This window comes from Lithobates pipiens, unplaced genomic scaffold (assembly GCF_037356315.1).
Source record: "Lithobates pipiens isolate NorthernLeopardFrog02 unplaced genomic scaffold, aLitPip1_a1.2 Scaffold_8, whole genome shotgun sequence".
Lineage (NCBI taxonomy): Eukaryota > Metazoa > Chordata > Amphibia > Anura > Ranidae > Lithobates > Lithobates pipiens.
The window spans coordinates 15,330,805-15,353,027 of record NW_027507903.1 but is presented as its reverse complement, the minus strand read 5'-3'; the positions used below and the strand labels follow the sequence as shown (position 1 = coordinate 15,353,027).

The 22,223-nt window shown below is 46.1% G+C and overlaps 1 protein-coding gene across 1 annotated transcript in view; it reads left to right on the top strand.

Moving 5' to 3' along the window:
* The window catches only part of LOC143963333 (leucine-rich repeat serine/threonine-protein kinase 1-like), a gene marked incomplete in the record, with an annotated part of 364,270 nt that overhangs the window by 332,694 nt on the left and 9,353 nt on the right, over positions 1-22,223 (top strand). The window contains 2 exon segments of the mRNA XM_077472944.1: positions 2,354-2,371; positions 10,642-11,483. Coding sequence (XP_077329070.1) covers positions 2,354-2,371; positions 10,642-11,483 — 860 coding nt within the window.

Below are 22,223 nucleotides of genomic sequence, written 5' to 3'. Positions count from 1 at the left end.
TCAAAGTCAAGAGAGCCAATGAGGAGAGAGGGGTCAGGGCCAAACTGTGGCTCAGTGTCTGAATGGACACACTGAGCAGTGGCTCAGCTCAGGTGCCCCCATAGCAAGTTTCTTGCTGTAAGGGCACTCGGCAGAAGGAAGGGGCCAGGGGCACCGGCGGAGGAACCCGAGAAGGAGGATCTGGGCTGCTCTGTGCAAAACCATTACACATAAGAGGATAAGTATGACGTGGTTGTTGTTTTTAAATTTAAAAAAATGAGACTTTAGTATCACTTTAAATAAAAAGGAGGCTATGCTTCCCTGCTCTGTGCAGCAACATCACACTAATGCCACGTACACACGACCGAATTGTCCGGCCGACTTAGTCTGGCAAACAATCCAGTAAACAATCCGCCGAACGGACTTGGCCACACACGGACACTCCGAAAGTCCGGCGATTTCTAACGCGATGACGTACAGCACGTGCCACGGGACTAGAAAAAGGAAGTTCAATAGCCAGTAGCCAATAGCTTCCTTCTTGTACTTGCTTCTGAGCATGCGTCATTCTTAGTCCGCCGGACTAGCACACTGACGAACGGATTGTCCACTGAAAGCCAAGTCCGGCGGACAAATTTTGATGCAAAACTACTTTCTAAGTCAGACGGACTTTTCGATGAAAAAAGTCCGCTGGAGCCCACACACGATCGAATTGTCCGGCGTAATGCGGACTAAGTCCGCCGGACAATTCAGTCCTGTGTATGCGGCATTAAGGTCACCATCCTCCTCTTCAGGCGGTCCCTGCCAGCGATTTTGGCTCCTCCCTCCTTCATGTGTCTCCTGTAGCAAACAGGTTGCAAAGGAAGCACATGTGAAACACACACTGCACCGGTATGCCGTGCCCATCGCCACCCCCGCACCCTCCACACAGGTGTTTGACCTGACAGCAGCAGGTTCCTATGGGTCCGCTGCCCTCAGTTTCTACTGTGAAAGCAGAAAGTGAGGGAAAAGTGCAGGTACTGAAGTGGTGACATGGAACCAGGTAAGTGTTTTGAACCCGGAGGGTAGGACATGCAGTGGGGCGTTTTTTACCTTAATGCAGAGAATGCATTAAAGGTGAGAAATGTATAGACTTTAAAACCACTTTCATTGTAACAAACATACCATACAGAAGACCCAGCAGCACCAACCTTACCCTGTTTTTCTCTATAGAAACTATACCGTTGTGGATGTGGCCAAAGGTCAGGTGGAGGTACGAGGCTTGAGCTGTCCTGGGCTGAAAATGTGTAGCCAGCTGAAAGTACAGAACATGCTGTGGATCGCCACTGAGGTGTGAACTTTATTATAAAGATGTAGAATCCCAGGGGTAACAGATATTAGCTGTCACATCACAATATATATTGATGTCGTGTTCTAGAAGGCTGAGAGCACCACACTAGTTTGGGCTTTATTCCACACAGAAAGCCAACATGTAGATATCTACAGGTTGTATGTGCGCCTAACTGGACAGCTGTCGTCTTTTTCCATTCCATCTATTATTTTTCACAAATCCTGATGGAGGAGGCTTGACGCACGAAACGTTTCAGACTTGAATGAACTTATTTATGTGGAATAAATCCTTTATGGACTTTACAAACCTGTGTGGCGCTCTCACCCTTCTAATACTTTAGTGATCCCTGATATATACCGTAGGGAAAATTAATTATTTAATCTCCTGCAGATTTTGTAAGTTTGCCCACTTACAAAGAAATTAAGGGTCTGTAATTTTTATTATAGGTCTATTATAAATAATAGAGACCGAATATCAATCAAAAATCCAAAAAAAAAAAAAAAAAGGTTACAAATGTTATAAATGGAATTGCAGTACAGTGAGTAAAAGTATTTGATCCCCAACCAACCAACAATAATTCTGGCTCCCACAGACTGGCTACAGTAGGTGCTCATGTGGTACACAGATTAGTCCTGTCAATATAAGAAGGGGCTCCTAACGACAACTCGTTATGTGTATAAAAGACACCTGTCCACAGAATTTTTCTTCCATTCAAACCTCACCATCATGGGCAAGACCAAAGAGCTGTCAAAGGACCTCAGGAACAAGAATATAGACCTTCACAAGGCTGGAATGGGCTACAAGACCAACAATGTTGGTCAGAAGGAGACAACTGCTGGCGCGATTATTTGCAAATGGCAGAAATACAAAATAACCATTGATAACCATCTGGAGCTCCATGCAAGATTTCACTTAATGGGGTAAGGATGATCATGAGAAAGTAGCTTGTGAATGATCTCAAGGCATTTGGGACCATAGTCCCCAAACAAACCATCGGTAACACAATATACACGCCATGGATTATTGAAATCCTGCAGTGCCTGCAAGGTCCCCCTCCTCAAGAAGGCACGTGTACAGGCCCGTCTGAAGTTTGCCAATGAACATCTAAATGATTCAGAGAAGGGTTTGGAGAAAGAGAAATGCTGACTATGACCCTAAGAACACCATCCCTACAGTCAAGCACGGAGGTGGAAACCTGATGCTTTGGGGCTGTTTCTCTGCTAAAGGTACAGGCCGACTTTGCCGCATTGAGGGGCCAATGGACGGGGCCATGTATGGTAAAATCTTGTATGAGAACCTTCAGAACACTGAAGATGGGTCTTCCAGTAGGACAGTGACCCAAAACTTACTGCCAAGGCAACAATGGAGTGGCTCATGAAGAAGCACATTAAGGTCATACAGTGGCCTAGCCAGTCTCCAGACTTCAGAGGGAGCTGAAACTTTGAGTTGCCAAGAGACAGCCAAGAAACCTTAAGTATTTTGAGAAGATCTGTAAAGAAGAGTGGACCAATATCCCTGCTTAGATGTGTGCAAACCTGGTAACCAACTACAAGAAATGTCTTACCTCTGTTCTTGCCAACAAGGGTTTGTCCACTAAGTACTAAGTCATATTTTGCTTGAGGATCAAATACTTATTTTACTCTCTGATGTGCAACTAAATTTTAACATTTGTATCGTGTTTTTTCTGGATTTTTGGTCGATATGCTTTCTCTATCATTTTAAAATACACCTATGATAACAATTATAGACCCTTAATTACTTTGTAAGTGGGAAAACGTACAAAATCTGCGGGGGATCAAATAATTATTTTCCCCCACTGTATGTGTGTGTGTGTATATATTAGGACGTGTATGGTATAAATTGTAGCGCTAAAGAATAAACACACACACATACATGCAGTATATGAGTGTTCCAGAAATCAATCATACAAAAATAATGGAAATGTGGAGAAGTCCAATGCCTGTGAAGGTCCTAAAAAGGACCAATATGAGTCCGCCGCCAAATAGTGGCTAATCAAAGATGGAATGCACTGGCACCGTCCGGTAGTGAGGGCATCAATGGTAGTGCATCTTCAACCAAAAAACAGGGGAAGTATATCTACTCTTACCAGAACGAGGGGACTCGAATGTCAGCAAAAACAAGTCATAAAGGCAAGGATGCCGAGGATCGGCAGATCAACGAGACTCCAATGAACCAAGGACCACCAAACACGGCTCCAAAGGGTATTGTAGACAGCCACCAAACCGGACCTCAGATGTTGAGAACACCAGGGCTGGAACTTAGGCACAGAAGGTTGAACTGGACAACAAAGGAACTCTTGTCCTGGAGTTTATGCAAAGAAAAAATGCTTCCATATGGTGTAGGTCAAAAAAGTGAGTTTTCTATTTCTAAAAACCAGCATACATAAATAGGAATAAAAAATGTGATCACGGAGTAAAAATGAGGGGCAATGTGAGAAGCAGGAAGCCAAGCCCGACGTGTTTTTTCCCAAAGGACTTCAACTGGGGTATGCCCCAGTTCCAGCCCTGGTGTTCTCAACATCCGAGGCCTGGTTTGGTGGCCGTATACAACACCCTTTGGAGCCGTGTTTGGTGGTCCTTGGTTCCTTGGAGTCTCGTTGATCTGCCAATCCTCAGCATCCTTGCCTTTATGATTCCTCGCTGACACTCAAGTCCACCTGTTTTGGTAACGGTAGATATACTTCCCCTGTTTTTTTGTTGAAGATGACTACCTTTGATGCCTTCACTGCCTGACGGTGCCAGTGTATTCCATCTTTGATTAGCCACTATGTGGTGGCAGGACTCATATTGGTCCTTTTTAGGACCTTCACAGGCATTGGCCTTCTCCACATTTCCATTATTTTTGAATGATTGATTTCTTTTATATTCACTCACATATGTATATGTGTTTATTCTTTAGCGCTACAATATATATATATATATATATATATATATATATATATATATATATATATATATATATATATATATATATATATATATATATATATATATATATATATATATATTGTAGCGCTAAAGAATAAACACATATACATATGTGAGTGAATATATATATATATATATATATAATATTTATCTATCTGTGTATTTTATGGTTTGTATGGCATTCAACTCAAGGATACTTCTAGGACTCTTTCACATGGGCAGTTTGCATTTCAATCAGCAGGGGATCTGCTCACAGATCCCCTGCTGATCGGTGCAGAGCGGGGACAAATGACACAACATGCTGAGTTTAAAGTGGTTGTATACTCATTTTTTTTACTTTTACCTACAGGAAAGCCTATAATAAGGCTTACCTGTAGGTAAAATAATATCTCCTAAACCTGTACGGTTTAGGAGATATTCCCCTCGGTATGCGCCACTGACTGCAGTGGCGCATGCTCACAGGGGATTCCCGGCTGAAAGCCCGGCAGTGGCCGGACTCGGCCGGGATGAAATCTCCCGCGTGCATGCACGGGAGTGACGATATCGCGGCTCCGGCCACTCACAGCGCCGGAGCCGCGATACCCGGAAGAAATGCCGAGGGAGCATGTCAGCTCCCTCGGCGTGGATCGGACCAGATGTCGGGGCCTCGTTCTAAGGTAAGTATTTCATAGTGAGCTAGTATGCGGTGCATACTAGCTCATTATGCCTTTTCCTTTGCAGGTAGAAAAAAAAAAAAAAAAAACATCTGTGGGTTTACTCCCGCTTTAAGCAGAGTGGACACGGACAGAGCTTGCTCTGCTCTGGGGGCAGTCGGGAGTAAACAGACTCTGCTTGTCTGTTTACACCCGGCTGCCTCCGATCCGGTCTGCCCAAACGGAAGAGGATGCAGTCCTCCCTTTTTTTTATTTATTTTTTTAGCAGGCCTGATTGGACCCAGAGGGAGGGAGGTGTAAATGGAAACAAGTCCGTTTACACCCACTGGTCCATAGGAAAACATGGACAACCTGATCAAGTCCGCCTAAAAAAAACTGACAGGTGGACCTGATTGGATTGCCTATGTGAAAGGGCCCTTAGAGGGAAATGAAAGTGTTCAATTTTTTCCAAAATGAGAGGAATATTGGGCTGAATATTGAATAAAAAAATAAAAGGACAATTGTTTAAAAAAAAATGTGCACTAATTAAATTGTGTCTGATTTTTATGTTAAAACCCACTACGTAGGATCAGAAGATATCTATCTACAGTCTGCAGGGCATGTGTCCGTTGAGTGCCCCCCAGAAAGAGCTTGACACGCCAGCAATGGTAACCTGCTTCCTGACTGCGTTTGTGGCAAAGGTCAGTGTACTGAGGGTGGGAATAGTATACAAACGGGGACTTCTCTAATTACATTTTTATGTTTTACTGCCTATATTTTATTCCTTTATACAAATCGGTATTAATGCATGACAAACGCATTTCAAATGTATTTTGAATCTTGTGTATACAAGATCTTTGCTATAACACCAACTAGAATCAGTGGCCTATTTATTGGGATATATACAGTGGGCAAAAGAATAATTATTTGATCCCCTGCAGATTTTGTAAGTTTGCTCACACACAAAGAAATAAAGGGTCTATCATTTTTATCATAGGCGTATTTTAAACTATAAAAACAGAATATCAACCAAAAATCTATAGAAAAAAAAACACATGATACAATTGTTATAAATTGAGTTGCAGTTCAGTGAGTATAATAAGTATTTGACCTCCAGGCAAAACATGACTTGATGGATAAACCCTTGTTGGCAAGCAGAGGTCAGACATTTCTTGTAGTTGGTTACCAGGTTTTCACACATCTCAGGAAGGGATTTTGGTCCACTCTTCTATACAGATCTTCTCTAAATCCTTAAAGGGGTTGTAAACCTTCGTGTTTTTTCAATGTAATGCATCCTATGCATTAAGGTGAATAAACACCTGGCAGTCACGGCCCCCCCCCCACCCGTTTTACTTATCTGAGCCCCTTCATCTCCTCGGCGGGGGCACGCTGTCCCTCTCTCCACAGGGTCCTGCCTCTTGATTGGATAGATTGATATAGGCACAGCCATTGGCTCCCACTGCTGTCAATCAAATCCAATGACGCGGGGGGCGGGGCTGAGTTCGGCATTCGTGTCTGTGGACGCGCTCCTGAGTTCTCGGTAGGGCGCCTCTCCTAGGGGCTTATCTGATACAGGGAGGAGTCACTGGGGGGACCCCAAAAGTGGATGTTCGGGGCCACTCCTTGCAAAACGAGCTGCACAGTGGAGGTTAGTATATGTTTGTTATTAGGGGTGCACCGAATGGGTTTTTTGGTGCCGAAACCGATTCCGAAAATGAAAAATACACTAGGCCGAAAACCGATACCGAAACAGCACCGATACCGAAAATGACTGTTTTTAAAAAATATTTTCATACAGCAGATGGTCAGAGACTGCAGGCATGGTACAGGAGATGGTCAGAGACTGCAGGCATGGTACAGGAGATGGTCAGAGACTGCAGGCATGGTACAGGAAATGGTCAGGGACTGCAGGCATGGTACAGGAGATGGTCAGAGACTGCAGACATGGTACAGGAGATGGTCAGGGACTGCAGGCATGGTACAGGAGATGGTCAGGGACTGCAGGCATGATACAGGAGATGGTCAGGGACTGCAGGCATGGTACAGGAGATGGTCAGAGACTGCAGGCATGGTACAGGAGATGGTCAGGGACTGCAGGCATGGTACAGGAGATGGTCAGAGACTGCAGGCATGGTACAGGAGATGGTCAGGGACTGCAGGCATGGTACAGGAGATGGGCAGGGACTGCAGGCATGGTACAGGAGATGGTCAGGGACTGCAGGCATGGTACAGGAGATGGTCAGAGACTGCAGGCATGGTACAGGAGATGGTCAGAGACTGCAGGCATGGTACAGGAGATGGTCAGAGACTGCAGACATGGTACAGGAGATGATCAGAGACTGGGGACATGGTACAGGAGATCAAAGCAGCCTCACCAGTTCCCCTCAGATGCAGCCTGCCTGATAAAAATACATGCACAGTGTTTTCCATGTATTCCAATGGCTTTAGTTCACACCATGCAGTCAGTTTCCGGTGCGGAAACTGACTGCATGGTGTGAACTAGAGCCATTGGAATACATGGAAAACACTGTGCATGCATTTTGTGCAAAAAAAAAAGCACACGGAACTGCATCTGGTGTGAACTGGCCCCAAGCCAGCTACCTGGTTCCGTTCTAACAGACTTCTATTGGGAATGCTCATATCGTTACCTCTACTAGCAATAACTTAACCCTTCCCCATTCTATCACATGGCGATAAAAACCTAGCTGGGTCAAAATCAAGATTATTATTTTTTTTATATATATGGCCAATAAAGGGAGTACAGCTTTTGTACTGTGACCTGGTTTATATAGCATGGCTACATTCACACAAGTGGCCAGAGGTGGATAGTTTCAGAGGCAAACAAATGACTTTTGGATGCAGCAGCACTGTGGGCACAAAAAAACATGTGATTTAGCTGTGGACAAAACCCTGCAATGCTTGCCCTGGGCACACTCTTTCCCCCTCATGCAGCTTGCCAGTGTCTAAATGCAGCCTTACCCATGCCCGGGTCAGAGCGGTGATCTCCGTGTGTCACGGAGCTGTGCATTGAATTGCCTGGGCGGCTGCAGTAACAATGTCCCGCCTCCTGTAATCACGTCACGCTGATTCAATGTCCCGCCATTGGATCAGTGTACCGTCTGTCACAGGAGGCGGGACATTGTTACTGCAGCCGCCCAGGCAATTCAATGCACAGCTCTGTGACACATGGAGATCACCGCACTGTCGGGCAGGAGGAAAGGAGGAGGAAGGACGGAGGAGGGAGGACTGGGGACAAGCCAGGAAAACACCCGTGCAATGGGCGGCACCAGGGGGCGGAGCCCCGCACAGGCCCCGTCCCTATTTTGGCCCCGTTATCGGCAAGATTTTCCTTTCGGCAATTTGCCGAAAACACCATTTTCGGCCGATATGTTTCGGCGGCCGAAATTTCGGTGCATCCCTATTTGTTATTTAAAAAAAATAAAAAAAGAACCTTTACAATCACTTTAAGGTTTCTTGGCTGTCGCTTGGCAACTCGAAGTTTCAGCTCCCTCCATACATTTTCTATAGGATTAAGGTCTGGAGACTAGCTAGGCCACTCCATGTCCTTAATGTGCTTCTTCTTGAGCCACTCCTTTGTTGCCTTGGCGGTATGTTTTGGGTCATTGTCATGCTGGAAGACCCATCCATGACCCATCTTCAGTGTTCTGGCTGAGGGAAAAGGGTTTTCATCCAAGAATTTACAATACGTGGTCCCGTCCATTGGTCCCTCAATGCGGCAAAGTTAGCCTGTACCATTAGCAGAGAAACAGCCCCAAAGCATAATGCCAAAGAGCTCAATTTTGGTCTCACCTGACCACAGCACTTTCTCCTAATCTTTCTCTGAGCTGTTTAGATGTTCATTGGCAAACTTCAGACTGGCCTGTACATGTGCCTCCTTATTGGAGGGGACCTTGTGGGCGCTGCAGGATTTCAATCCATGGCGGCGTATTGTGTTACCAATAATTTGTTTGGTGACTGTGCTTCCAACTGCCTTGAGATTACTCATAAGCTTCTCCTGTGTAGTTCTGGGTTGATCCCTCACTTTTCTCATGATCATCCTCACCCCATGAGTCGAAATCTTGCATGGAGCTCCAGACTGCGGGTGATTGATGGTTATTCTGTATTTCAAATAATCGCTCCAACAGTTGTCTCCTTCTAACCGAGCTTCTTGCTGATGGTCTTGTAGCCCATTCCAGCCAGTGCAGGTCTACAATCTTGTCCCTGATGTCCTTTGACAGCTCTTTGGTCTTGCCCATGATGGTGAGCTTTGAATGGAAGAAATATTCTGTGGACAGGTGTCTTTTATACACTTAACAAGTTGTCGTTAGGAGCTCCTTATATTGACAGGACTAATCTGTGTACCACATGAGCACCTACTGTTGCCAGTCTATGGGAGCCAGAATTATTGTTGGTTGGTTGGGGATCAAATACTTATTTTACTCACTGAACTGCAACTCAGTTTATAACATTTATTTCATGTGTTTTTTCTGGATTTTTGGTTGATATTCTGTCTCTCTCATTTAAAATACAGCTATGATCAAAATTATAGACCCTTCATTTCTTTTTAGGTGGGCAAACTTAAAAAATCTGCAGGGGATCAAATCATTATTTTCCCCACTGTATTGAATGGATTGTGTAGGTATACCTGCATTCTACATAGTTGGTGGTACATCTTAGGAAAATTAAGTCATATTGTAACATGTGTGGTCAGTTGGAGCAGTGAAAAGATTAGCTAATTATACTCTTATGCCCTGTACACACGGTCGGACTTTCCGACGGCAAATGTGCGATCGGATCTTGTTGTCGGAAAATCCGATCGTGTGTGAGCTCCATCGGACTTTTTCCGTCTGAATTTCCGACACACAAAGTTTGAGAGCAGGATCTAAAATTTTCCGACAACAAAATCCAAACGTTTGAATTACGATTGTGTGTAGACCGTTCCCAACGCACAAAGTGCCACGCATGCTCAGAATAAATTACGAGACAAAAGCTATTGGCTACTGCCCTCTTTATAGTCCCGTCGTACGTGTTCTACGCCACCGCGTTCTGAACGATCGGATTTTCCGGCAATTTTGTGCGACCACGTGTATGCAACACAAGTTTGGGTCAAAATCCGGATTTTGTCGTTGAAATGTTCGACAGTGTGTACAGGGCATTAAAGTTCTGCTTTAAAGCGGGAGTCCGCCGGGAGTTCCGCCGTTTTTTTTTTTTTTTTAAAGCCAGCAGCTACAAATACTGCAGCTGCTGACTTTTAAAATAGTGACACTTACCCGCCCAGCTTACCCGCCCAGATGTTGGCACCCGAAGCCGATCTCTCGATCGTCTCTCTGGTGCTGCCGCCGCCATCTTGGGTATGGGAATCAGGAAGTGGAGCTTTTCGGCTTCATTTCCCGGTTCCCTATTGCGTATGCGCGAGTCGCGCTGCGCAATGAGGATGGTCCCCGCTGTCTCTGGGATCCGTGTGTTTCCCAGCAGGCAGCGGGGGACTTTCGAAAAGGGGCGTAGATTCTGCGGAAAGGGGCGTACCTTCTGCAGAATCTACGCCGGAAGTGGGTGCAGATACCTGTGCTGTACAGGTACCTGCACCCCCTCCCCCCTGAAAGGTGCCAATTGTGGCGCCGGAGGGGGGGGGGGGGGATTCCAAAGAGCGGAAGGTCCACTTTAGGGTGGACCTCCGCTTTAACCCAAATTAGTCTACCTCTCTATGTACTTCAACATGATGCTGATTGTTTATTGTGTTTATTTCTACACGCAGACCTCCTGTTTAGTGTTTGCTGGTCTTGCGGACAGCTTGGTCTCGGTGTTCCCAGTATCCAGCGGTATCCCAATCGCTGATTGCTCCTATATCTGTTCACGCACTGCCAACCGCACTTTATTCAAGATTGGTGATGAAGATCCAAGACAAAATCCATACCCTGTGCTGTCAATGGAGATCTCTAATGGAGGCTCTGAGGTGTGGTACAGCAATGGGCCTGGCATCCTCATAGTGGAACTCACATCTCTGAAACTGACCAAAAGGCTGGAACCTTATACCGCACCATCTTTCGTTATCTCAATGGCAACCAGCACAGACTGCAACGGAGAAGACACAGTTTGGTGCTTAGATGATAAAACCAACACTTTAGTTATGTATCATGCTGCTGACTACCAACTCTGTGCTCGATATTTCTGTGGTGACTGTAGCCCCTTAAGGGACATGTTTGCTTTAAAGGCTACTTCAGAACTGGCACCAGTCACCTTGCCGGAAACAAACTGTGACAGGCAATGCCAATCCGAAGTTAACATCATCTACAGCCAAGATCGAGGAGTGCAGCTCTTAAGCCACCAAGATTCCCTGACCGACTATTGTTCTCTGTCATCATCTTCCTCTGTACCTCAAGGAACAGCTAAGTCCTCCTCCAGTCTGCCCAGTACACCAGTGAGTTACAACAGCACGCTTTTCTCCACAGACAGCGAAGAACCTGAACTGTCACGGGAACAAAGGCCCAGGATTCCTAGCGAAAGCTGGGGAACAAAAGCTCCCCCTACAGAGGAGGAGAAGATACTTTTGCAGGCGGTACGGGTGCTGGCCGTTAAGGATTTGCTTTGGGTTCCAAGGTGAGCTTTGCTTTAAAAAAAAAAAAACATTGAAATATAATAGACTAATCCAACCTTTCTCAACCTTTTTACCCCAGAGGAACCCTTGAAATCATGTTCAGGTCTTCAGGAACCCCTACTAAAAGTCATTGGGGAAAAAAACACCCCTTATATTGGTGGTGAGTGGGAAGAATGCCCCCTTCTACAGTGGAGGTCACATAATAATGCATATCGGGTCTAGCCTACACCTCTGAGTGTGCACATATCTTCAGTCACATTAGCCCTTGTACACACGGTCGGAGATTCCGACGGAATGTGTCCTATCGGACCGTGTTGTCGGATAATCCGACTGTGTGTGGTCTGCATCGGACTGATTCCGTCGGAGTATCTGACGGACCAAGTTTTCCAACTTGTCCGTAAAATCGGACATACTACGATCATGTGTAGCCTACTCTGACGGACAAAGTGCCACGCATGCTCAGATCAAATTCCTAGACCAAAGCTATTGGCTACTAGCCTGAACGTAGTCCTGTCATAACGAAAAAACGTCATCACGTTATGTACAATCGGATTTTCCGACAACTTTGTCCGAAAGGTGTGTATGCAACAGTTTCGGACAAAATCTGTCGGACAAAATCCAACATATTTGGTTGTCAGAATGTCCGACCGTGTGTACAAGGGCTTAGAGAAGTGGTGTTGAGTCTCACATATTATCATTACTTATAGAGATATGCCAGGGTCCCATGGATGGAGGAGGTGGAATTGGGTGGTCAGAATGCTCGTTAGTAATGCAGCCAGCTCTGCCAAGTGGTGTTGGCCTCAAAACGAGTTAAAGATCATTAAAGCGGAGCTCCACCCGAATTACTACTCCTATGCCTATAGGATTGTCTTGTTATGTAATTGCTGGATATCCCCCTTACCTTGCTGCTGTCATCTTGTGTCTTTTTCGTTTTTTAAATTTCCTGGTCCTGGAGATTCCGGAAAGGGGCGGTGCGGCTGCGGATATAGGTGGGACTTCAGCGGCAGGTCTGCGCTTCCTGTTGGCCGCACTGTCTCCTGGGATAGTTTTTTCAATTTCCCAGGAGTCTGTGTGGCGCCCAGGCTCGAGTTCTCACGCGAGGAAGGAATAGTTGCCATCACAACGTGGCAGGACTTCCTAAGACGCCGCCCGTTGTGATGGCAACCTGAGTTGTTGTCAGCGCTCGAGTGGTTTAATCGGCGCATGCGCGAGATCGGAGATTATACTGGCGGTGCATGCTGGGACATTAGCAGCACAGTGTCCCGGAAGACAATGCCTGTGGGCTTTACAGATGCCCAGAGGCAAAATGGAAAACGTCAGGAGACGTTTTTTATAAAGTCTTTAGAATACCAAAAATGGCAGCAGGAGCATTAGAAAAAAAAAAGTAAGTAAAAAAATTAGAAAACGTACTTCTTGCAATTAACCCTAAAAAAAAAAAAACGGCGGTGGAACCCCGCTTTAAATGGAAAGGGGCAATTAGCCAAAGCTCAATGAACCCCTGACAACATCTGGAGAGGAGCCCTGGTTGAGAATAGCTGGCCTGATTTTAGGACTAAATAATCCTGAGGTGGTGACCCAACAGGAGGACATCTCAAAACATTTTTTTTTTCTCTTCCTAAATTAGTAGTATTATAGAACTGAACAGAAAAGTGGCCATTTACCCCTTTTTACAAAGGCATCGAGGCCAGATCAAATTCAGGTGATCTGTTTTATGGAGTTTGCATTCTCTCCCTGTACTAGCATAGATTTAAGGTGGTCTGTCTGCTCCAAACGTATCATTTTAAAATCATTGGCACCAGGGGGCAGGCTGAGGGGTAAGCAGGAGAGGTGGCCGCCGTGGGCACACAGAACAAGAATGCTATGCTATGGCGCTGAAGGGATTCACAGCTGGTGGGGCACACCTTGGCCTTTTCACATTGGGTACTACAGGATCCAGTGCCACCCCCAAGATGTATGAGCATAGTTGTCATTCCTACTGGCATAAATCCCCCCCCCCCTCCCATCACCCTTCCTAACACAAATCACCCCTCCTAAATCCCCCTAAATTACCCTTCCTAGCACCCCCTCCCAAATCACCACCAGCACAAATCCCACCCCCCACAGAAATTTTCCTTACTAGAAAAATCTCACCCCTCACCAACCCCAGAATCCCCCTCTTCCAGCACAATTTCCCCCCAATCTCCCCTCCTAGCACATATCTCCCCCTCCCTCATAATCCCTACCAGCACAAGTCCTAAGAAAAAAATCCTCCCTCCCCTCCTAGCTCTGCCCCCCCCCCAATCTCCCCACAGTACAAATCCCCCCCCCACAATTTTTCCTTCTAGAGCAAATCTTACCCCCCCCCCCCCCCCCAAAATTCCTCTTCACCAATCCCCCTCTACTAGCACAAATTTCAATTTCCTACCACATATCCCCCAAAACCCCTCCTCCTATCACTAATCCACTCCCCCCCCCCCCCACCCCACTAGCACAAATGCTGTCATCTCCAGCAGGAATATATGCTACTCTGACCCCCCCCCCCCATCCAGTTGTGTACCCAGTTTATGGTCTCCTCCCTCACATACAATGCTGTAGATGTCCGTGGGATGTTCTTCCTCCCAGGCTCCTCCTTTTCTTGACACCTCACAGTTCAGGAGGAGCCTGGGGGAAGCTGCTTTTAAAACTTATGACGGGCAGCCAGCAGGGGGAGGTGTGGGGGTATGGGATCGCGGCCTCAGAGACTCACAGTAGGGATCGCAGTAGCTGATGTGACAGCCCTGATCCAGGAGCATGGCAGTGACAGGAGGAAGAACCTGGAGGGGAGAGAGAGCACAGCCTGAACCTCCTCCCAGCTCTCTCCAGATTGGGCTTTGTCACTTCTCCATGCTGACAGTGGTAGTAAAGCTGCTGTCAACACTTCTATCAGATTGTAGTAGCAGCAACACTTCACAGGACCTCCCACCCCCCCAGCCTCTCATGGCACCACCGTGCCCAGGGCACCGTGCCCTTCTGCCCATCCCTAGTCCTGGCATTTATTGTCACTATAAATTTCTTTGCTATTTCGTGCTTGTTTGTATTCAAAAAGCTCCATGGTAAGTACTAGTGGCTGAGCACCAAATGCAAATGAAGTGTTGGCTCTTGTGCAGTACAGTGGTGATTCCTGCTGTGATGAAGACATTTCTATATCAAGGTTTTAGGGCCACGAACATTTCATTCATCAAAAGGAAGCACCTGGTTTGTGTTCTTTGAGTCTCCCAAAGCTCCCTCAACATGGGGACCAAAAATGTGTGCCGAAATGTGCTTTCAGTATTGCGTTTGCACTCCATTTGTCAAAATCACCCACAGCAGTGCCTGCAGCACTTGGCTGGGTTTGTAGCTGCAGCAGATACTGGCGGATAGGGAGTCAGCATTGGATAAGCACTGGGAACACTGCACTGTAATGCTTAGGTATTATAGATCTGAGCTGGCCAATAATAAAACCATTGATCAACCTCCAGAGACTAATTTACAGTTGCATAGGGGACTATCCCTGTAGTCTTAATTTAACCACTTAACCACCCGGACCATTTGGCTGGCCAAAGACCAAAGCACTTTTTTGCGATTAGGCTCTGACAATTGCGCGGTCGTGCAATGTGGCTCCTAAACAAAATTGACGTCCTCTTTTTCCCACAAATAGAGGTTTCTTTTGGTGGTATTTGATCACCTCTGTGGTTTTTATTTTTTCCTCTATAAACTGTGAGGGGGTTCGCTCGGTAGCGGGTGTGTGTGACCCCCTGGATGGGTTCACAACACAAAGTCAGGCACAGCAGACAGCGGTGTAGGTGCAAAAAACAAAAGGTCCGGTTTATTTAGGCTACATGCAGTGATACATATAACAGCCAAACAAAATAAAACAAGAAAATAAATCCTGGTCAGCTTGACCTCTAACTACACACGTAGACTCCCTGTCTAACAACTGGGTGCAGCCTTGTGCTGCCCCAGTCCCTATCTCTATTGTAGGGGTTTGCCACACAGGCGTTAACTCACCGCACAGAACAGATCTCAGACTCCCCAGTCTATACACACAAAACTGGTTCCAGGATGGAGCATCTCCCTATGCATGCTGGGGTTTTTTGTAGAGGTCTTAATGAGCCCACTTACTACAGCTGGGCTCATTAACTCTTCCCCTCTAATTGTAAAAGTCTGCATAAAGCCTGAATCTAGGACACACATATTTCCCATCCTGAATACAACCAGGTGATTTTACCTGCGTGCTGCCACATACCCCCCCCCCTCTTGTTTCAACCTTGGGGTTGTAACACAAGCAGCCAGACACGCATGTATCCGAGAGAAAGCATCCACATTCCCCATTTTAACACCAGGGCGATGCTTAACTGTAAAGTTAAATTCCTGTAGGGCCAGGAACCACCTATTTACCCTTCTATTGGTCTCCTTGTTTTGAGCCATCCACTTTAAAGGAGCGTGATCAGTCACCAGGTCAAAGTGCCTACCTAGCAGGTAGTACCGAAGGGAATCTAGAGCCCACTTCACTGCTAAACATTCCTTCTCAATCGTGGAGTAATTTACCTCATGGGACTTCAACTTCCTGCTGAGGTAAATGACTGGGTGCTCTTCCCCGTTCCAGACCTGGGATAACACTGCTCCTAACCCAACGTCTGATGCATCAGTTTGTACAACAAAGTCCTTAGAGAAGTCTGGTGAGTACAACACTGGCTGGCTACATAAGGCTGTTTTTAAGGACTGAAATGCTTCCTCAGCCTCTGGGGACCATTTAACCATAACCGACTCTTTCCCTTTTGTCAGGTTGGTGAGGGGCACAGCCTGAGAAGCAAAATGGGGAATGAATCGTCGATAATAGCCAGCGATTCCCAGAAAGGCTCGTACCTGTTTCTTGCTGTTGGGACGTGGCCAACTCTGTATGGCCTCGACTTTATTGACTTGGGGTTTTATCACCCCCCTCCCAATAGTGTACCCAAGATATTTGGCCTCCTCCTGTCCAATAGTACACTTCTTTGGATTGGCCGTAAACACAGCTTCCCGGATAGAGTCTAGGACTGCTTGTACTTTTGGCAAATGTGAGACCCAGTCTGTGCTATGGATAATCACATCATCCAGGTAAGCTGCAGCATATTTATGATGGGGCCTCAGAATCTTATCCATTTTCCGCTGGAATGTTGCCGGTGCATTCTGTAACCCAAACGGCATTCTCTTATATTGGAATGCCCCATCTGGGGTTACAAACGCAGTTTTCTCCTTGGCCGACTCGGCCAGGGGAATTTGCCAATACCCTTTGGTGAGATCAAGAGTTGTCATATATCGGGCTGTTCCCAGCCGGTCAACCAACTCATCTATACGTGGCATGGGGTAGGTGTCAAATTTTGTAACTTTATTTAATTGTCTAAAATCGTTACAAAACCGCCAGCTCCCATCAGGTTTGGGCACTAGTACGATAGGACTGGACCAGTCACTCTGGGACTCCTCTATCACACCCAATTCCAGCATCCTTTGAACCTCCCCACGTATTGCCTCCCATCGGGCCTCTGGTATTCTATAAGGTTTTAGTTTTACCCTTTCTCCTGGCGGGGTGATAATGTCATGCTCTACGCCAGATGTTTGTCCCGGAAGCTCAGAGAAAATCTCTTTGTTACGAAGTACAAACTCTTTAACCTCCTGTTGTTGGGGTTTCGATAAGGTGCTTGCTATTCCAACCTCAGGAACTAAGCAATCAGGCTGTACTTGTGACAAAGTCTCTGCGACTAGGGATTCCCTATCCCTCCAGGCTTTCAGCAGATTGACGTGATAGATCTGCTCCGGCTTTCGCCTTCCTGGCTGTCTAACCCTGTAGTTCACCTCACTAATTTTTTCAATTACTTCATATGGACCTTGCCATTTGGCCAGAAATTTGCTTTCAACCGTAGGGACTAGCACCAAGACCCTATCCCCCCGGGGAAAAAGTACGTGTCTTGGCCCCACGGTTGTACACTCTCTGCTGTGCTAACTGCGCTTGGGTTAAATGTTCCTTTACAATTGGCATTACCTGTGCAATTCTATCTTGCATCAGGGCGACATGCTCAATCACACTCCTGTGAGGAGAACTCTCATTTTCCCAAGTTTCCTTGGCGATATCCAGCAGCCCTCTTGGGTGTCTCCCATAGGGCAACTCGAAGGGTGAGAAACCCGTAGAGGATTGGGGTACCTCCCTAATGGCAAACATCAGATAGGGTATTAGACAGTCCCAATTCTTTCCATCTCTATCCACCACCTTCTTTAACATTTGTTTTAGGGTTTTGTTGAATCTTTCAACCAACCCATCTGTTTGGGGGTGATACACAGATGTACGCAATTGCTTCACTTTGTACAACTTGCATAATTCTTTCATAACCCGGGACATAAAGGGTGTACCTTGGTCCGTAAGCAGTTCCTTACAAATACCCACGCGGCTAAAAACAAGGGATAGCTCTTTGGCTATGGTTTTGGCCGAGGTATTTCGGAGAGGAATTGCTTCCGGATAACGGGTGGCATAGTCCAATATAACCAAAATGTACTGATGCCCCCTAGCAGACTTCATTATCGGACCTACCAAATCCATTGCGATCCTCTCAAAGGGGACCTCAATGATAGGAAGAGGTACCAGTGGGTTATGGAAATGTGGCATAGGTGCCGACTTCTGACACACAGGGCAGGAGGAACAATAATTTTCTATTTCCTTCATGACCCCAGACCAATAGAATCTCTGCAATACCCTCTCTCTGGTTTTCTCTGTCCCCAGATGACCTCCCAGAATGTGTCCATGAGCCAATTCTAACACCAACTTCCTGTAAGGTTTGGGCACTACAAGTTGCTCAATGGTTTCTTCTGCCCTTTTAGCCACTCGATATAGCAGGTCCCTTTCCATAGTGAAGTAAGGATAAGGGCAAGTCTTATCTGGGTTCACTAACTCGCCATCTATTTTCACCACATTTTCCCGTGCCTTTATTAGGGTGGGGTCTTTTAACTGTTCTGTGGCAAAATTTTCCCTGTGAACCTCAAGATCCGAAAACTCCACAGACGGCATGTTTTCATCTGAGGATGTTGGCTCCTCCCCAGTTTCTCGAGTTTCCCCCGCCAATACCGACAAGGGAAATTCAGGAGAGTCCTCACCACTCCCAGAGGAATTCTGGTCATCTTCCTGGTTTATAGGGGCACCAATGGGGGCCTCAGGACAATCCCAGAGTTCCCAGAATTTTGGAAAATCCCTTCCCACAATAGCATCATGTGGTAACTGAGACACTAACCCCACCTGATGAGAGAGGTTACCTTTGGGGGTCTCAAAAAACACTGAAGTTACAGGATACTCTCGGGTGTCCCCATGCACACAAATAACAGCCACCCTGTTCTTCCCAGAGACCTCTGTAGTAACTAATTCAGCTTTTATCAATGTTACCAGGCTACCTGAATCTAGCAACACATCAACATGTCTACCATTAATACACATTTTACATAAATGTTTCTCAGGTCCCCGAATGGCAGTGCATGCAACTGTCGCAAACAGCGACTGACGTCTCTCCCTTATAAAGTCACATTGCATAGGCTCATCCACAACGGGGCAATTGGCTGCAATATGTCCCTCTTGCCGACAGCGGTAGCAAATAATCTTTTTCGCTGCCTCTTGCAGCATGGGCTTCCTGGGCTGCTCCCGCCAGACCTTAGGTAGAACTCCCACCCTCTCACTCTCTCCACCCTCACCCCTTGGAGTCATCTTACCCGCCACTGGGGATGATCTGGTCTTAGGGGGGAAAGTCCGTGAGTCCCTGGAAGAGGTGGTCAAGTTCTCTGTAGCCAAGTACCTCTCAACCAGATCCACAAGTTTATCTGCATTTTTTGGATCTCCATGGCTTACCCATTTTTGGATGGCAGTAGGAAGAGCTCTCAGGAAACGATCCATAACCACACGTTCCACAATGTTTGGTGCGGTCAAAATCTCGGGCTGCAGCCACTTCCTGCTCAGGTGAATGAGATCATACATTTGAGAACTGGGAGGTTTTCCAACCTGAAAAGTCCAGTTATGCACACGCTGAGCCCGGACTGCCAGGGTGACACTCAGCCGTGCCAATATTTCTGCTTTTAGCACCACATAGTCTTTTGCTTGGTCAGGCTCTAGGTCATAATAAGCTTTCTGCGATTCCCCAGTTAACAGAGGGGCCACCAGTCCAGCCCATTGCTCCTTAGGCCACTTTTCCCTTTCAGCAGTCCTTTCAAATGTGGTCAAAAACACCTCCGGATCATCCTCTCCAGTCATTTTTGTCAGTAAACGGCTCACACCAAAGGTTGCGGTATTATTGTACCCACTTGCTTCATTGGTCTGCGGACGTTGCTGTATCAATGTCTCTATTTGCTGTTGAAAATTCTGCTCTTGCTTCTGCAACAGGTCTATGAAGCGGGCTTCAGATCGCTGCTGGGCTTGTTGCTGAGCTTCCAAACTCTGCTGCAAAGTTGCATTTGTCTGCTGCTGATTTGCATTTGCCTGCTGCTGGGCTTGTTGTTGAGCTGCAAGGCTCTTTTGTAAAGCTGCATTTGTTTGCTGCTGATTTGCATTTGCTTGCTGCTGGTTTGCATTTGCGAGAGCCAGCTGTCTCAGTATCTCTTCCATGCTGGCCTTAACAAAAAAAAAAAAAAAACTGCCAAAATTCTCCACCAAGTGTGAGGGGGTTCGCTCGGTAGCGGGTGTGTGTGACCCCCTGGATGGGTTCACAACACAAAGTCAGGCACAGCAGACAGCGGTGTAGGTGCAAAAAACAAAAGGTCCGGTTTATTTAGGCTACATGCAGTGATACATAAACAGCCAAACAAAATAAAACAAGAAAATAAATCCTGGTCAGCTTGACCTCTAACTACACACGTAGACTCCCTGTCTAACAACTGGGTGCAGCCTTGTGCTGCCCCAGTCCCTGTCTCTATTGTAGGGGTTTGCCACACAGGCGTTATCTCACCGCACAGAACAGATCTCAGACTCCCCAGTCTATACACACAAAACTGGTTCCAGGATGGAGCATCTCCCTATGCATGCTGGGGTTTTTTGTAGAGGTCTTAATGAGCCCACTTACTACAGCTGGGCTCATTAACTCTTCCCCTCTAATTGTAAAAGTCTGCATAAAGCCTGAATCTAGGACACACATATTTCCCATCCTGAATACAACCAGGTGATTTTACCTGCGTGCTGCCACAAAACAAATAAAATAGCGGCAATTTAGAAAAAAACACATTTTTTTTTACTTTTTGCTATAATAAATATCCCCCAAAAATATATAAAACATTTTTTTTCCTCAGTTTAGGCCGATATGTTTTCTTCTACATATTTTTGGTAAAAAAAATTCGCAATAAGCGTTTATTGATTGGTTTGCGCAAAATTTATAGCGTCTACAAAATGGGGGATAGTTTATGGCATTTTTATTGATCTTTTTTTTTTTATTCACTAGTAATGGTGGCGGTCAGTGATTTTTTTTTTATCGTGACTGCGACATTATGGCGGACACATCGGACACTTTTAGCGTGATTTTGGGACCATTCACATTTATACAGCGATCAGTGCAATTAAAAATTTATTGATTACTGTGTAAATGTGACTGGCAGTGAAGGGGTTAACCACTAGGTGGCGCTGTAGGGGTTAAGTGTGTCCTAGGGAGTGATTCTAACTGTGGGGAGGAGGGGCTGTGTGTGACATGCCACTGATCACTGCTCCCGATTACAGGGAGCAGAGATCAGTGACAGTGTCATTAGGCAGAACGGGGAGATGCTTGTTTACATGAGCATCTCCCCGTTCTTCCACACCATGAGACGATCGCGGGTACCCCCCCGGGGACATCGAGTCCACGGGACCCGTGATCACGCCCGTAAGCCACCTCTTAAGGCACCCAAGCAGGTGTGCTCCCAACCTCCGGTTCTGTGTGTCCATTCACGCACAGAGCCATGACTCAGCCCCACCCCCTCAATCTCCTGATTGGCTCGCTGACTATGATTGACAGCAGTGAGAGCCAATGGCTTCTGCTGCTGCCAAAAGCCAATCAGAAGGGCAAGTCCCCAGAAAGACAAGGCTCTCGTGGACATCGCTGGATCGAGATGGGGCTTAGGTAAGTATTAGGGGGGGCTGCTTCACTGAAGGTTTTTTTACCTTGTGCTTTTACAACATCTTTAAGGGCAGAGGAGGGATCTGGGGTCTAATAGACCCCAGATATCTCAATAAAGAGTACTGATTGTATTATATTGCTTGTGATAACAATAAAAGTGATCAAAAACTTTTTTTAAAGCAAAAGTGTAAAAATAAAAAATAAACATAAAAAAATGTAACGTCATCCCGTGCTCGCTTGCAAAGGCAGTCGCACAAACGCAAACTGTGATCATATCACTGTGAATGTCCGATCGTGGGCAGTAATTCCAGCACCAGACCTCCTGTAAATCTAAAGTGGTAACCTGTAAAGGCTTTTAAAGCGTCGCCTATGGATAGTAAAATTTGCGTAATTTGTCACCCTTGCATGGGAATGTGCAATTTTAAAGTGTGACGTGTTGGGTATCTATTTACTTGGCGTAACATTATCTTTTACATTTTACCTAACAATTGGGTATTATATTGTGTTTTTGTGCATTAAAATTCAAAAACGGTATGCTTTTTCCCCAAAAAAATTGCGTTTGAAAAACTGTTTCCCAAATACTTTGTGGCATAAAAAAATTCCACCACCCACCAGTTTATTCTCTAGGGCAGTGATGGCGAACCTTGGCACCCCAGATGT